General features: G+C 41.1%; 1 protein-coding gene across 1 annotated transcript in view; it reads left to right on the top strand.

Annotated features, from left to right (window-relative positions):
- Nucleotides 1-17,561, top strand: part of LOC146782737 (extracellular calcium-sensing receptor-like) — a 56,959-nt gene extending 39,398 nt beyond the window's left edge. Inside the window, exons 3-6 of the mRNA XM_085637218.1 lie at nt 1,549-2,379; nt 15,197-15,424; nt 16,458-16,581; nt 16,666-17,561. Coding sequence (XP_085493344.1) covers nt 1,549-2,379; nt 15,197-15,424; nt 16,458-16,581; nt 16,666-17,561 — 2,079 coding nt within the window. The remainder of the gene's footprint in view (nt 1-1,548; nt 2,380-15,196; nt 15,425-16,457; nt 16,582-16,665) is intronic.
- Nucleotides 17,562-17,849: the final 288 nt, after the last annotated feature.

The following is a 17,849-nucleotide window of genomic DNA, read 5'->3' as shown; positions in this document are numbered from 1 at the left end:
CCTGCCCCCTGCTAAAAACTACCCCGAACCAGACTCATCATCTTACCCTGAGACTTAACCTGACCCCCCACCCCTGAAAACTACCTCTTCCCCCTTGCGGTGAGCCCTAAAACCCAACCCATAAAACTACCTGACCTCTTCCCTGTCCTGAGCCCTAAAAGCCTGCCCCCTGCCAAAAAACTACCCTGACCCGCCCTGCCCTGAGCCGTAAAACCAAACCCCACCCTTAAACCTCCCCCCCATAACCCAGCCCCATTTACCAGGCCATGTCACAGAGCTTCCTCTCCTGATCCTTCCTGTTTCTCTTCCCGCCCATCCGTCCATCTTGACCGCTCACTGCCTTAACCACACTTATGCTTAAACTCAGCATTCCTACTTTCTTAAAATTGAAAGTTATCACTTCTTAAATGTAATAAGTTAACCCAATGTTATCCTAGAGGAGAGGTAGGCCTTACTGCAGTAAAAAATAAATTTAAACGTTTTTCACTATCAGGACGTCTAAAACTTAAAAACACATGTCCAACTTGTTAAATACACTGCACTCTGTTCTATAGGCTATGTAGGGCCTACCCTAGGTGTGTCTTATTTGTATTTAGAAGGAAAGTTTAGGCCAGCCAAAAGGTTTATTTTGCCAGGTCGATATGGCAGTTTAAACTGCACACACAGATTGTAATTGCAGGACTGAGACATATTTAAAAGACGGCTTAAGTCGGTGGGACAATATGTGCAGGGCAGGGCTTGTTCCGAAGAGCCACATTCTGTGGAGAAATGACTCTCAAAGTTGGTAAGATTGTACAAACCAAAATGGAACTAAGAGGGAGTGATCATTGCTTCGACATGCTTCCACCCTGTTGGATAACTCTCAATGACCTCCGGTACTATACACTGCAGAGTACTGAGATGATCTCATCATATTCTCTACGTTGTATTAGAATGTTGAGAGGTGGAGCCTTTAGTTCAGACTTATGGCGCCATACTGTAAAACAAGGACGTTGTGACTTCCTGCGACATTCGCATACCTCAGGCTCAAGGAAAAGTAGTTCAACTGGTTAAGGATTATCTCTCTTGCTTCCTTTAACAAAATTGTTTTCTAACATAGGGTTGCATCTTCTACGCCTCCTGAGCATCATTGAAATTTTTACAGGAGCAGGATATATTCACATAGGGCTCTTCATGAAAGCTCCCTAATCCCAGACAACTTCATACTATACAAAGGGCTTCACAAGGTGGTTCCTAGAGAAAGAAACAATCATGATAGGTCTAATCAAAGGGCTCTTTAGTCATGTGTCCTCCATATCAAGAACCAGACTCACTAATCTAATACACCAGGATTCCACCTTTTCTCAAATCATATTTCTATTAAATCCTTTATATAAAAGATGTCCTCTGAAAGTTGCTTTCAGATTTAGTAATCTCTCTTCTCCAACTATGCCAAGTGATCAAAGGCATCAAAGATATTTTCCGTTCAGAGGAGACTTGAGACACGAAGCCTGTATAAAAAAAGATATGTGTACAACCACATGCTAAATTGTTTTCTTTCCTCATTAGATCAGTTACTCTGCATCAAGTTCTCTCCTCAGTGACCGGAACCAGTTTCCTTCCTTCTTTCGGACAATTCCCAGTGATGACTTCCAGTCCCGCGGGCTGGCTGAGCTGGTTTTGCACTTTGGTTGGACCTGGGTGGGCCTTGTAGCTACGGATGATGACTATGGCCAGCAAGGCCTCCATATACTGCAGGAAGAGTTTTCTAAACATGCAGGCTGTGTGGCCTTCTCTGAGAAAATTGTGACAAGCCAGGCTGACAAGAATGCTTTCCATATCGTCCAAAGGATCAAGAATTCAACAGCCAAGGCAATTGTATTCTTTGCCACAGACTACGACATGATCCCAATTCTTGATGAGCTAATGAGACAAAACGTGACTGAAAAGATATGGATTGCAAGCGAAGGTTGGTCAACATCTGCTCTCTTTTCCACTGACAAATTCTCCAAATTACTCGCCGGCACCATCGGTTTTGAAAATCACAATGGAGAGATGATGGGCTTTCAGAATTACCTACGCAGCCTTAGTCCTCTCGCGACCCCAGGCTACATGTTCATCAGAGAGTTCTGGGCTGAAGCTTTTGGATGCAAGTGGATTGATATCAATTCTTCCCTGAATTTGCAGGATAGCAAGAAACAATTGTGCACTGGGACTGAAAATCTAGAGGATCTTTACAAGAGCAGCAAGTATGTCACCAGTTTTAGATTCACCTACAACATCTACACAGCTGTTTATGCCATTGCACTGGCCCTCCAGGATTTAATGTCCTGTATCCCGGGTAAAGGGCCTTTCCATCATGGGTCCTGTGCCACCATCATTGATTTTCAGCCTTGGCAGGTATGCATTGATATTTATTCTAAGATCTTCTGAGTCCTGCTGTTAGATACAGAGTTTATCATGGCCAGGAAAAGAATTAACTCTTAATTGCAATCAAAATGAACATGGGTGGGGAATACATAATTTGCAATTCCTTCTTACAGCACTTTCTATAGAAAAATAACAATTTGGTCCTGTGGTAGAATACCGCTCTGGAAAAATATAAGGAAATCTGTTCACAGTGAATGAAATTCTCATTTGAATAACTTTGTCAATATGTCAATGTTAAAATATTAGGAACTTTATAGCACATAATTCCAACTTTTTTAAATTGTATATACTTTTTAAAATATTAACAAACATATTTTTAAAGCTTCCAAAAACTGTGCATCCTTAAACATAGCTTGCTTCTTTTGTAAAAGGTTTTGAATGACTTGCTTGTTTGAAACGCTATGACAACATTTTGTATGTTCAATGTTACATACTCCCTTTTCCCTCTATAGAATTCTGCCTGACACTTCGAAGATTTTAACAAGCAACAACAATTAAATGCAATATTATGAATTGCTGTCATTTTCTAATTGGAGATTTTGTAGTTTGATTTGCTTGCAAATATCATCATTTTCTTACACGACACACTTTAAAGTTAATATCTTTCTTAACTGCAAAATTCAATGCGTTTTAGCAAAACTGTTTATACATTTTACAACTTTGTACATGCCACTGCCATCATCACATGTGCCTGGATTGCTGAATAATTCTGTGTGTGCCCTTGCCACAAGAAAACTTTTAATGGTTTTTTGGACTCCATTAGACAGTGCTGCTCACTGTGAAGAAGGCAGAGGCTCTGCAGAAAGTCAGAGAGCCTGGAAAGGTTTCATTTAAGATTCAATAAAACCTCACAAAAAATGTTCCACAGCAAGTGTAAGCAAATCACTTCAAGGTACACACCTAAACCAATACTAGTCTTTAAAATGAAGCACTGTAAACGTCTACTCTTGAAGGGTTTGTTTGCTGAACTGTGAGATGAGCAAGTGTGTTTGGTACGTCATTCTTTCTCAAACACTTGCCACTGACTAAAATTGGCAATTGACCATTAATAACCGTAATAAAAATCATAGTGTGGGGATAGATCTTGGAGAACATTGTGGGCGCCGCAAGGCATCCACCATTGAGGCTTAATTGAACCCCCCCTGCGCCACCACAGACTCACCATCTCTGGATCATCAGTGGAGGCTGTGGAGTTGTAGCAAAACTGGAACACAGAAGTCGGGGACTCGCGCTGGCTTAGGCCCGCACAGGGCAGCAGTGCGAGGTCTTCTCCGGGTCAGCAGTGTCAGCACATACGCTGCACCCGCAGTACCCAGAGGGAAGAAAGGCTTCCTGACTGCTGGGGAGGGCATTGAGGAGGAGGAAAGATCCAAGGAACACCCTGCCAGCAAGGGAATTTCATATACAAGAGTTAGGGAGGTAGCCCTGGTGGTTGAAACCATAATTTGAGCAAAATAAAAATCTCAATAAAGGCTATTAACTCAACTGAGAAAGGTAAAAAAACAATTAATTGAGCAGCCACTGAATACTCCCCCAATTGGTTTGCCTGCTACTCATAGTACAGAAGGAATTTATCCCAAAAACATGAGTGCAGGCCTAAAGCAAAGCCTGGGAGGGAGGCGCAAAGGACAGGGAGAACGCAGAGAAAAAATGATATCTTTGAGATAAAAATGACCCCCTCTCTGAGGTCCTTTTTAAACGTTTTAGCACCCACAGTGACTCTCCAAAACCAAGAGCAAGCTGCTGTAGGGAAGGTGGGGGATAAATTAGGTATGACAATGATGACAGCGGGGAAATCACATTAGCCCAGAGATTAATCGGGAAATAGCTCTAAATGGCATCAACACAGTAAAAGCTGGGCCCCAGGCGGGTGATCCTACACAAGACAAGGAGAAACTCCCACTAGATGCAACCTAAAAAAAACAGTTGAAAAACAATAAGGGAAAAAATAACGTAGAGACCTCAGTGAGCTCCTTGGAGACTATGCTTTTGTCACTCACTGCTGATATTAGAAAGGGTTTCGCAGTGTCAGAAGTAAATCAAGGGGAGATACGCGGTTTCTGTGAGGCCTTGGAAAACAAAATTGACAGTTTGGGACCAATTTTGATGCAGTCGGAAATGGCTTTGACCGTCGGTTGGAGCTGTTCCAACAACATCAAAAAGTCCAGTTTCGATCCCTTTCCAACCGACCCATTTTGATAGGGTCGGTCGGAAAGGAATCTGAACCAGATTTCCGAACGGCCTCTGAAGGGCTCGGAGAGCCCAGCTGCCATTCGGAAGTCCTCCATCAATCCCTCGGGTGGCTATTCCCAGCCGAGGGATTATGATGGAAGATTTCCCACAGCCTTTCTGTGCCGGCTTTATCAACACAGAAAGGCTGTGGGAGTCCATGGGTGCAAGGACTCTGGATGGTGGCAAAGGGGGCACCTATGGTGCCTCCCTGGTGATCCCTGCACCTTGAGGTGCCTGTCACGGGATGCAGGGATGAACTGCACCTCTGCTCTTTACAATGACAGCATGAATTCCATTCAGAATGCATGCTCCCATTGTAAGGAATAGGATTGCGACGAACAGTGTTTGGTTGTATCCTACTTGCTTGGCTGGAACCGATGACAGGAGGCCATTCTGTTCCAGTTCCCAAACAATGTCTGACGGATTCTGGTCCATCTGACATTGTAATCAAGCCCTTTGTCTGTAATGACGCAAATGCTTGAAGCTACGGTGGGGGAGCTGAAAAAAAGACCTAAATAATAGTAAAATGGAGTTACAGGTGCTACGACAGGATGAGCAGGGACTGCCGGAGAAATTGGAACAGCTGGAAAACAACTCTAGAATGAACAATTTGAGGATCCTGAATGTCCTGGAGGGAAAGGAGGGGGATGACCTGAAAGCTTACGTGGTGTCGCTTATAAAGGCATGGGTTCAGATCAATGAGAGTGAGGCTGACATCTCAAAAGACATCCAACGGGTACAAAGAGACCCTTACAGGAAAAACTCAAATAGGGTTAAGCCAAGGAAGATCCTCATTATCTTTCAAACGTACGCCCTAAAGGAAAAAATCCTTCTATGTGCACTTACAACTGAAGACACTAAGGGGGGAAAGACTTCCCATCTGAAATTAGATCAGAGCTATCACTGGTCACCTTAGATAGACAATGGGAGTTGGGAAAGCGCTTAGACGAATTTAAAAAAGTTGGGGAAACAGCACAGCTTAAATTCCCTGCATCCCTGTGAGTAATGCACAACAATAAAATACATATGTTAAGACGGCCAAAAGAGGCAGATGATTTATTAGAAGCTATTAAAAAGTGAGGAGCGGGAAAAAAGATGCTGATATGCATACAAATAGAGCTATGGGTTAGGATGACCTTTGTAATTTCTTTTTTCCTTATGGGTATTGGTGAGGTGTACAGGGGGCATATAGATATAGATATGTATTTATGTTATTTCTCTGTGGTGGGTGCTTGTGGCGCGGAAAAAGAAAATTTGGACTGACATCAGGTCCATAAAGAGGAACGGTTGGGTTATCCAGGGAAGGGTGGGGTGGAGAGGGGGAGCATGTGGGAAAAAATTATAAAAATTTCCACAAAAACCTCAGAGAGATATAAGGTATTTAGAAGAATAGGGGTATGTCTATTCAGATTTTAACGTGGGATATTATTGGGTTACGCACAAAGGGGAGGAGAGACAAGATATTACAGTATCTTAGAGATTCTCCTGCACAGATTTTGATCCTACAGGAGACACATTTGGTACAAAATGAATATGATGAGTTAATCAGAAAGCAAAGATTGGTACAGCAGATGGTATGTAGAGATCAGAGTGTGAACATAAGAGTGGTAGCAATAGTGGTGAAAAAACAGGCAAAAATATGAGGGCGGATAAGGGGGGCAGGTGTACTATAGCAAATATAAAGATAAGTAATAGGTCACTAACATTAGTAGGATATTATGGTCCAAACCATGATGATTGTGAGCCACGTAAAAGCATGTTTTCAAATTTGTTAGATTTCCCAAGCCCCGTTATTGTGGCAGGAGATTTTAACATGATAATGGAGCTAAATTTAGATGAATCAAATAAAGTTAGAGCTGTTCCTATCCCTATATCACAAGCCTTTTTGAAAGCTATGATGAAACAACATGCTCTGTGTGACCTATGGAGAGAGAGGGTCGGAAGTCTGCAGGGTGCCTCAATCCATAATAAGAAATATGGGCATAGATCAAGGATAGACTATTTTTTATTAGATTGGAGCCTTAGAGAGGATATCCTAGACATTGGGTATAAGACGGCTCTTCTGTCAGATCATTCAGCAGTAACAATAGCAATTAGAGACACTAACAGGTTCAGGGAAAGGAAGTGGACGCTAGATCGTACCATACTGGCAGATACAGAAGTAATGGAACATCTGAAAGTAGAAGTAAGTGAATTCCTTAAGACTAATAGTGGTTCAGCTTCTACTGGTATAGTATGGGACACACTAAATTTATTAAAGGTAAGATTACGAGATCAGTCTGCTATAGAAATAAACATTACAGGAATTAAGTGTCTCGGTTAGAGAGTGAAATGGAAAAGTCAGATGCCGAAATAAAAATAAGGCTAAGAGATGATGGTAGGACAACGATAGAGGAAAAACTGCATTTATTGACAAACCAAATGGAAGAAATCCTACAAACTCAGATTAAAAAAAGATGGGATGCTAGCATGCTAGCACACTTTGAGTATGGGGAGAGAGCAAGGAAGCTTTTAGCTTGGAAAATCAAGATAGATCAGAATAGGAACCAGATTAGGTAAATCAAGGAGGAGCAGACTGGTGAAATTCTGAGCAGCGAGATAGAGATAGAAGAAGCATTTAAAGACTACTTCCGGGTGTTATACGTTGAGGAGGGAATAACATCAGAACAGAAGGTTAATAGTTGGTTGGTTTTAATTTAAGATATCACACAGGAGGAAGTTAGTATAGCCATTCAGTCAAGTAAGGGGGGCCAAGCTGCAGGGCCCAATGGTATACCAGCAGAGCTTTATAAAATCCTAGAGGAGGTGTCAAACCCATATTTGACAGTGATAATAGAAGAGATATTAGATAAAGGGGCACATCTACCAAACTCCTGGAATGAGGTGATAATTACTCTTATTTTGAAACCAGGAGAGTATCTTGCTTGGTGGAAATCATATAGACCAATATCTATCCTGAATAAGGGTTATAGATTCTTCACAAAAATCCTGGCAGGGAGATTAATTAATATAGCCGGAGATGTGATCCATAAAGACCAGAAGGTGTTTATAAAAGGAAAATATCTGCATGAGATAACACATGGGTTAATAGGAGCTATTGACTTCGCAACAACGTACGCAGCCCCCTTAGCAGTAATAGCTTTAGATGCCTCCATAGCCTTTGATAGGGTAAGGTGGTCTAACTTGTTTTCTGTTTTAAAACTATATGAGTTTGGGGGTAAATTTTGTAGAGCAATTCAACTAATACACCAAGATCCCTCAGCAAGAGTTTTAGGGAATGGGATCCTATCCTCATCTTTTAAGATACTTAGAGGCACAAGACAGGGTTGTCCCCTATCCCCCTTCTTGTTTAACCTCTATATAGAGCCCCTTGCACGTAAACTTAGAATGGGAGCTAACATTCCTCCTTTCTCCCAAGGGGAATGGCTGAGGAAGGTTGCATTATATGCAGATGATCTCATGGTCTTCTCCTCAGACCTTGCAGTGGCTCTGCCGGCCACTATACAGTTGGCTTCAGAGTTCAGCAAGTTGTTGGGTTATTAAGTAAATGAGGAGAAACAGAGGCTATGGTAAGCAGTCAGAGAATGGAGAACCGGTTGATTAAGAAGGAAATGCGATACCTGTGTGTAAAAATCATACCAGATATAAATAAAATTTCAGAAATAAACCTAGGATGGGTAATGAGGATATATAAGTTATGGATCTGTCCAATGATTACACCTGTAAAACTCTCTGGTATTGCTGCAGTGCCCCCCGTTTACATTTGACACAGCCGCCGTAAATTGGACACACTGAGAGAGATGTGCCTGCAGGGAGGAAATGTTTATTTCCGGATGCCCCTAATGGGCTGAGGCAATAGACACTAGATCCTGAGGTGGATGAGGATAAAAAAATAAATCATAGAGTGAGGGAGCTATATCAATATATGGGTATTATCTCTATTAAGAAATGGGCTACAGATGTCTGATTTTTGTTACTTATTTTAATTTTAGGTTTAGTGGTTTCTCTCTTTATTTTAAGGTATATTCGTTTTCAGTTGTAAAGACCTGACTGGAATGGGTTATTAAATATTATTTGTGTGCTACCTGCATACTAAGGGTCAGATTTACTCAAATTCTGTGTCTTTTTTGTCAAACTGGTGCAAAACATTGAGTAGGGATCTACCTTCCAGCGCAAACCTTTATTTGGACTGGAAAGCAGATTTAAAGTAACATTACATATCATTAGGGCTCCTTTGTGTTGCTTTGAGTGAGGGATGCTTCCTTGAAGTTGGCAATAATAAGGAGAAATGTTTCAATTTCTCTAAATCGTTCTGACTTTGCATGTGTCCTTCACTGTATAGTACCTATCCAATGTAGGAAAAGCTTTAACAATTTCCTAGGCATAGTATTTTATACTGGAATATTACACTTCCAGTTCAAAACCCATACTAGATATGACACAGACCCCTTTCCACTTCACTGAAAAGGTCTGTGCATGGTGCTAGGCAGCCTAAGTGTGTGCCAACACTAGAGAGTAGAGAAGGAGCATCATATCTTAGTAGACATGGCAATGATCTGCGCTCTACCCCAACGCAGTGCAAGTACTATGGTGGCTGTGCTCCATAGGTTTTATGTAAATCTGCCCCAAAGTGTGAGTGAGAATTGGACTGCTCGACCTTGCGAACTAAAAAGGCAAGTGCTAAGAACGAGTAGGAATACTTGGTCAGCAAGCTGGAGTGCAACAGTTTTTAGATACTGGGACACCAGTGGGGAAAATGTAATTTGTTTCAAGTGGGGCCATTCAATTCTGACTTAACCGGTACACCAAGAAATGAACTCATACAGTCACACATATTTAATACATTATTTTGAGGCTGATAAATGCTGTGGTGAATTGAACTAGGATCCTTCACCTCTTCTTCACTGAGCCAGAATACTGCTTGCCGTTACACTGTTGATTCCAAAGTTAAGAGTGTCCTCCCATATAACCCAGTGTTGGTGTACTGGTCTTCATTACACATGATGCCTACCCGTGAAGTGTAGGAAATACAAGACAGTTCACTGTCATCAGAGATTTCATACCCAATGTCAAAATACTGAAGTATCAGCATGGATTCAAGCAATCTTTGATGTGCCTTCAACTACCGATAATCTCCGGGACTGACTGGAAAAATAGACATGCAAAAGGTCATAATCTGGAACTTCTAATTAAACTGGGCTCTAACAGTGTCCTACAAGAATCTTCACTCTTCACTGTATAAGAATCCATAGTTACAGATTATTGCTTAGCGCCCACAATGTATACATGACACACAGATCCGGATCAGAATAGAGATTTTCACCTATTACCACAATAGGTTTGTGCAGTCTTTGTAACACATCTTTTTATGGATGAGATACAACTATATCAGTGGGCACTGGACAGATATTATTATTAGGACTGGACCAACCTTGAAGACATCCTACTTTTCTACTTTACACAAGATCTTGGATTGGCACTGAAAATCATCTTGTAAAACAAGAAATGTTGATACTTACCTGTGCTGCTCTCATCGTATGTTGTCAGTTATGCAAAACACACATTTTCAGCTTATAATGCTCAGTACAACCTAGCATATGTTAAAGATGAAAGGCCCAAAGAGATCTCATCAGGGCGTGGTAATGTCTCAACTAGACTCCTGGAACATAATCTACACTTAAGTACAAAGAAAACAGACAAGATACTAAAGATGATCCAGAATTAGACAACTTAGTTAAGCTTGTGCCTTAACCATGTGGATCACATCACTCCACTTCTGAAAGAAACAGTGCAGTAAAAAATTAAATTAAAAACCTCATCCTATAGTACCTTTGAAACAAGGAGATTGATGGCTGCTGCATGCAGCACACATAGGTGTTACACTCTACTATGTCCCTATCTACCGTATGTAGCATATCTATGGTCAACGGTGAAGATGATGTCTGCTTAGAAAAAAATGCACTTTCATTAATGTGGCATGGGATGCTTTCGGAAGGAAGCAGTGTCTACAAACAGGTTCTGAAAATTTTGCTATTTACTGAGAATTGGAACTACATGAATATGCAACTACTATGCCTTTGAATGAGCAGTGTAATTCGCAAACAAGTACTTTAGAGACCCATTCTTACCAATAGTCCTGTTACCGATGGAGTCCATGAGGAACAATATGGTGCTCTCCAAACATTATCAGTAACAAGACAGCAAGTTCCAGGATGAGATAGTGATGCAAAATACTAATCAAGTCATTAAAAAGGACTGTTGTTTACTGAACCGGTACTCGAGCAAAAATTATAGCTAGCCCATGACACTGAGTGAAAGACACGTTCCCTATAGCCCTACCTCCATTAGGCTCATTTGTAGTGTGCCGGCATTCTCATTGCATATCTCCACGCTATCTCACTCCTTGTTCTTAATGACCTCACCCTGCTATGACAGGGAAATATCTATGCTGATGTTAGAAAGCAGCTGTGTGTTCAGCCGAGGCCCTGTTATGTACCTTACAAGTATCACATTCTAAAATGTGATCTTTTATGAAAACATTGGTAATAAATTAAAAACTTCAATAGAGAATCTTTCCAAATAGGAATCACCATTAAGATTGGGAAAATGTAGAAATTGAATATTAGATTCATGTTTTTCTGCGGTTTATCCGAATAAAGTAATTTTTAACTTTGAGCTTTAAATAAAATTGGGTATCAAAATAATTTTGTGACTTTCTGTGGTTCAGCCTGCAAGGGATTGTGGTTGTTTCTTGACCAGGGCTCACAACCTACAACCCAATTTCTAACAGATCTAAACCATACTAGTATGGACCTATGTATGTACAGAGTGCGAGGAGGGGCACTGAAGTGAGAAGAAGAGAATCCTGGATTATTCAGGTAGAGATAGTGCAACATTGTGGTGTTTAATCACAAGTCAAACCAAAAAGACATCACCCAGCATTGTGTGCATAACTCATGTAATGCATTAGCTACATTTGTGTTTATGAATGTGAGTAGTCTTTGTAAAGGTTATATCATTAAAGAGATTTTATAAATGTTACATGATTTATGGGACTAAGGTCCTGATTTAGATCTTGATGGACAGGGTACTCTGTCACAACAGTGACGGCTATCTCATCTGATTAAATATAAATCCTGTAGGATATAAGGGAATATTTTGGCGGAAGGGATATCTGTCACCGTTATGACTGAGTAACCCGTCCGCCAAGATCTAAATCAAGCTCTAAGGTATCTAAGTAGTTGGCTACTTACCCCACTTAGTGCATATGCTAATTGCTAATTGTGTGTTGACCTCATACACCTTAATCTTAACATCTGGGAAAGTTGACACCTCCTTCCAATCATTGGAAAGATTCTGACCATGTTCAAGGGACTGACGTCTTTTAAAACCTTGATAATTTCTGCATCCACAATGGATCCAAATATATTACCTCCTCCATAACACCAGCTTTATGGATTTGTTATTTTGTCTCTCTACTGATTCTGCCAGTGTCCTGAAAGCAATGATTCAGTGATTCCAGGTGTAAGGTGCATGGGCTACTGTAAGGTTGAAATCGTGGTCTGTAGTGAAAGTACAGAAAAGTGCGCTGAAGCTGTGTAGACTATCTTGTTAAGTGAGGTTGAAACACACGATGAAAGGTACAGAGCAGATGTGAAAATTGTAGGTTATCTTGAATCACATTGAAACCTTGTTTACAGCTGGTTCTAGCGGGGGTTGCTGTTGGAATCACTCTTTGAGCCCAGTAGTAACCAGTGTCTTTAATTTGCTGTGGGATGGGGCAGCACACCATCATCCTCAGGCACATATTCTATGTTTCACTACTTTAAAATTGGCTTTGTAATTCTTCTGTAAGATTAAGAAATGCCTGCATGCCCATGAGTAAACCCTGTTGTTAGGAAGAAAGGGTGTTAGACATTTCACAGAATCTCTTTTACCTGCCTACAGAGTGGATTCTTGTGAGGTTAACAGAGAACCCCAATGCCACATAGAAAAGATGGAAAGTTGAGGATAACCGACAACTGCCACAATTATCCGTGGACCTGCCCCTCCTAGAAGGCAATGCATTAGGAGATTAGTACTTTTCATTAGATGACATAGAAGCAGGAGGTTCAGTCTTGTGATTTTCCTGTAAAATACCTGGAAGGATGCTTAGATGTCCTTGTTTAGTAATGTGAAGATACATGTATGAAATTAAAACAGAAACAGAGCTGAAGACAGAAATATGTGGCTGAGCCCTTTATGGGAAAACAAGGCAAATAAAAGTTGGCACAAAATGGAATTTAAAGGCAAAGAAAGAGGAGGAACAGAAAGACAGTATAACATAAAACAGACAAAGAAGGAGCCATTGGATATACCATGCAATATATGAAAGTCATACGGTTGCACTACTGATCACAAAGCAGTATATGTTCAATTGCATGGACAAACTTGTAGAAATCCAGAATCCCCTCCACTCAATCACCCAAACATATGCAGGGTGGCAATTCACAAAACTGCAATTGTGCAACACACAAACCTATTACACATTATAAGTGAAGTAATTCCACACTCTCGGAGTTAACAATCCTGGAGATCCTTCTAAGGGGTGTGGCATTAACAGAGATTCTGGGTTGAGCCTTGCGAATCTCTTGTAAATCGTGGAATTAACAGGGGGATGAGTAGTTATGAGCGTTAACAGAGATTCTGGGTTGAACCTTGCGAATCTCTTGTAAATCATGGAATTAACAGGGGGATGAGTAGTTATGAGTCGTTTTCCTCAGTAATTTCTCATTTTCTCTTTGACTTTCACTTAGAGATTTCACTTACAGTGGTTGAAAGGAAACATCTCTGCAGTAGAACTTCACAATACTAGTGGGATGTTAATTGCTATTCATAGCTCCATCAAAGTTAAAAGTCATAATGAGACCTTCATAATAAAGTCCTCAAGACAGACAACAAACTTCGTCTTTTCCAAGCCTCACTATAATTTTTTTTTCAAATAGACAGCAAATTCTCCTATTCCGAGCCTTTCAACCCATTGCATCACAGGCTTAGGAACCCGGCTCCACAACAGTTCACAAGCTGTCTACAAGAGATCAAGATTGCCAATAATTCACCGTTTATCTGGGATTCCAGATGGGTTGCAGTTAAAGGGAGCAGCCTCCCGGTGTATAATTTGTAAAATAATAAGTGTCAGTGTCCAAAGTTTTGCTCAGAAGCCCATGACCAGTACTATTGAAGGTCAGTGTGCTGTATACCAACGCTGACTTGTCTTGATTGCACCCCATTCCTCTGTAATCCACCACCAGAAAATCCCTGCCCATTTATGTTACTCCTATAGGTTCTTTTTCATCCCTGCTTTCTTCTTTTGTAGTGTTTTTTCTGTCTTTCTCTTTCTTCTTCTTCCTCACTAGCATGTTTTCATCTTTCAGGCTCTGGGTTAAAGTCTGATGAGGAAACGTAAGAGCTCATCCTCAAAATGAATGCTCGTATACCCCACCTGCATCCACCAGCTCAAATTAAGCACTACAGTTTACAAAGTACATTGCAGGCTGTTTAAAACTATAAAGATTTTAATGACTCTCGGAGTCTGTTCAGGAGGCTTTCTTCCACTGTGCCTTGAAAAGCCTTTCATTGCAAATTTCCTTCCAATCTTTCTACAATCTTTACTCCAGGTTTGAACAGGGGGACTGTAGGGTCTCAAGAAGTTCTTAAAGAGTACAGGCTAGGATATCATTAACACTTCTAGGCATCTGGATGGTATTCTATACATCTATTACAGGCAACTGGTTATAAATAAATATATCAACCCTCCTCCCCACCAATCTAGACATCCGAAACAACTGAATGTGTGTCAGTTCACCCAAATGGGGGTGACATATTTATTTATATAAGCACTGGGTGTGCTATTTTTCCTAAAACGTTACCAAATAATGAAGAACTCTTGTTTTAGAGGAAACCCTTCAAAACTTCCATTGCTGGAACTGGAATGGGGCAGCGGCCTTTTCTCCCAAATGCACTTGGATGGCCACTTGTTCATAGAGCAATGTGAAATTTATTGTTGGTAATGGTAGATGAATTTCTACGCTCCTTCACTCTGGGGACACTATTCTGACAGAGTATGCAAAGAATGTCTGCTACTGTCAAACTCAGTGATATAAAGCACTGAGTTGAATAGTGGGGAACAAAAAGAAAAACACCCAAAATTGTTATTCCAGGTCATAAACTGCCCACCTTATCCGTGAAAGAAGGATCATTTGGTGATAGTGTTTGCCATATTAAAGCAACCAAGGAGTTCTCTTTGGAAGATCATGGGACAAGAATCAACACTGCCAGTTCAGGATCTGACATGGCCCATGCCAGCTTACTGAAGATATTGTCTGACAGGATTGTTTTTAGTTGAGTTGGCATTCCGAAGAGCTGCCCAGAATGACATGTAACCTCTGGTAGGAAGTTAACAAATGTTGACAAAAACTAAACTAAAATTATGAGATCTTTCAAATAAGTAAAAAATAAACGACATTTATGTGATCTGTCTGATAACTGTAACTTCTATCTCTCTACCCATCCCCAGCTTCTTCACAGTGTGAAAAATGTTCGCATGCCAGCAAGATTTGGCACAGGGAAGTTTTTTGATGGAAACGGCAATCCCCCTGCATGGTATGATATTGTCAACTGGCAACAAAGTCGCGAGGGGGCCCTCATGCATGTTAACGTGGGCAAATATGACTCCGGTGCTCCTCCAGGGAAAATCTTGATGGTCAATGTCAGTGACATTCAGTGGACTGCAGGATACACACAAGTAAGACATGGCTCCTTTGAAGATAGGATTTACACACATGCTGTAGTGATTCCATTATCTAGGCCCTGATTTAGATCTCAGCAGACAGGTTACTCTGTCACAACAGTGACGGATATCCCATATAAATCATGTAGGATATAATGGGATTGATACTTCAGCGGATAGGATATCTGTCACTGTTGTGATGGCGTAAGCCATCCACTGAGATCTAAGTCAGGCCCTTAGTTCCTAGACTCTAGACCTGTTGGTCAAATACAAATTGAAAATTGATTCATGCAGTGATGCATGCAACCTCCAGCATTACCAAATAGAGTAAACAATACCATAGTTGGTCAATGGTACATCCAATCCAACATATTACTGCTACTCCATTCAAACTGAAAAGACCTCATGGTGACTCGATTACAGAGGTATCACTTTGGCTGATTGCACGTGGCACGATGATCCCATATCTGAAATTACCAGGTATGGGAACACCAGGTTTTATTTTACCGGGTGCATATTTGCTTCTGGTAAAAAAAACTTTGGACTTTGGGCAGAGGCATATTCCAGCCCCACCTGACTTTTTCCTTCACCACTTGTGGAGCATGGAATGCTTCCTCTGCCACAGGAAAGCCTGAATTTGCAACCAACACCATGTTGACAACCAGTTACCGACCCTGTTATTTGCATTGGATGCCCAATCTAATTTACTACCTGTTTGAGGCAAGTGGTAAATATGAAAAGTCCCCAAAATCATGAATAACCATTTGTAAAAGAACCTGGATATCTAGGCTCCCCATGGTTACTCCGGATTCTGGGGATGAAAACACATAAAACTCACAAAGCTATGTGAAGATACAGTCTGTAATCATTGGTTTCAGCCCCAGTAGGGATTGATAATAACTTGTAACCATGTACAAAATGTGGGGATGACAAAGTGATACTGTGAGCAGCCTGCAGGCCCATGTCACTTACAAATGCTGCCCCACGATGGAAATGTTTGAGGTGCTTTTTCAGAAACACACCATTTGATTCTTGTTCTTCTTTCCAGGTCCCTGCGTCTGTGTGCAGTGCCAGCTGTCCCTCTGGATTCAGAAAAGTTGCTAGAGAAGGGAAACCCATCTGCTGCTTCCAGTGTGTGCAGTGCCCTCAAGGAGCGATCTCACACCAGACTGGTAAGTGAATCAACAGTTGTAAACACTTAAAAAAACCTATTGAAATATAACAGTCACTGACCCCTATCTAATTTGCTGTTTCAGATTCCATTGAGTGTTTTCCGTGTCCATGGGATCAGTGGCCAAACGAGAAGCAAGAAAAGTGCATTCTGAAGACTATGGAATTTCTCTCTTATGATGATGTTCTTGGAGCCACCTTAGGAGCAACCAGCATTTTCTCATCTGCAGTCCCAATTGCTATTCTGGGATTCTTCATTAGTTACAGGAACACTCCTATTGTTAGAGCCAACAACCGTTCCATCAGCTACCTATTGCTTCTGTCGCTCACCCTTTGCTTTCTTAGCTCATTAGCATTCATTGGCCATCCAACACATGGCACATGTCTTTTCCGCCAGGCGTCCTTTGGTATAACATTTGCTCTTTGTGTCTCTTGCATTTTAGCTAAAACCATCATGGTGGTCATCGCCTTCAATGCCACCAAACCCAGTAGCAACCTAAGGAGTTGGGTTGGGCCACACGTATCATATATGATTATCAGTGTTAGTACAATACTTCAGATTCTTCTGTGTGTGTCTTGGCTGATTCTCTCTCATCCTTTCTCAGAATATAACACCCACATCCATCCTGGAAAGATAATAGTTGAATGTAATGAAGGCTCTACTGTTGCTTTCTGGTGCATGCTGGGGTATCTTGGGTTTTTGGCCAGCATCAGCTTCATAGTGGCCTTCCTGGCTAGGAACCTGCCTGACAGCTTCAATGAGACCAAACTCATCACCTTCAGTATGCTTGCTTTCCTAAGTGTGTGGGTGTTATTTGTTCCTGCCTATCTCAGCACAAAGGGCAAGTACATGGTGGCCATGGAGGTGTTTGCCATTGTTTCTTCCAGCTCTGCCCTGGTTTCCTGTTTATTTTTTCCAAAGTGTTACATCATACTAATGCGCCCTGAAATTAACTCAAAAGAGCACCTGCTGGCTAGATGAGAAACAACACGAAAAAAGAGAACGTATCTACCTTAATAAAGAGTGACTGACTACCTTCTTGTACCTGAACATTTGTATGAAGACAGCAACTGGACCTAGATAGCCTCAGGAAATCTATGTAATACATAGCTGTAATCCATGTTATAATAAGTGGTCTTTGAATTATTTAATGGTCTTTTGATCCTGCATATAATTGTTCTATTTACAACACTTTGATCTTCTCTAACAATTATTGTGTACTTTTCACCATCCAAGCATTAGAAGAGGCTTTTGCTACTAAGCGAAGGC

The sequence above is a fragment of the Triturus cristatus genome, chromosome 12, assembly GCF_964204655.1.
Source record: "Triturus cristatus chromosome 12, aTriCri1.1, whole genome shotgun sequence".
NCBI classification, from domain to species: domain Eukaryota; kingdom Metazoa; phylum Chordata; class Amphibia; order Caudata; family Salamandridae; genus Triturus; species Triturus cristatus.
The sequence above is the reverse complement of the archived record's forward strand: the minus strand, read 5'-3'. Positions and strand labels throughout refer to the sequence as shown.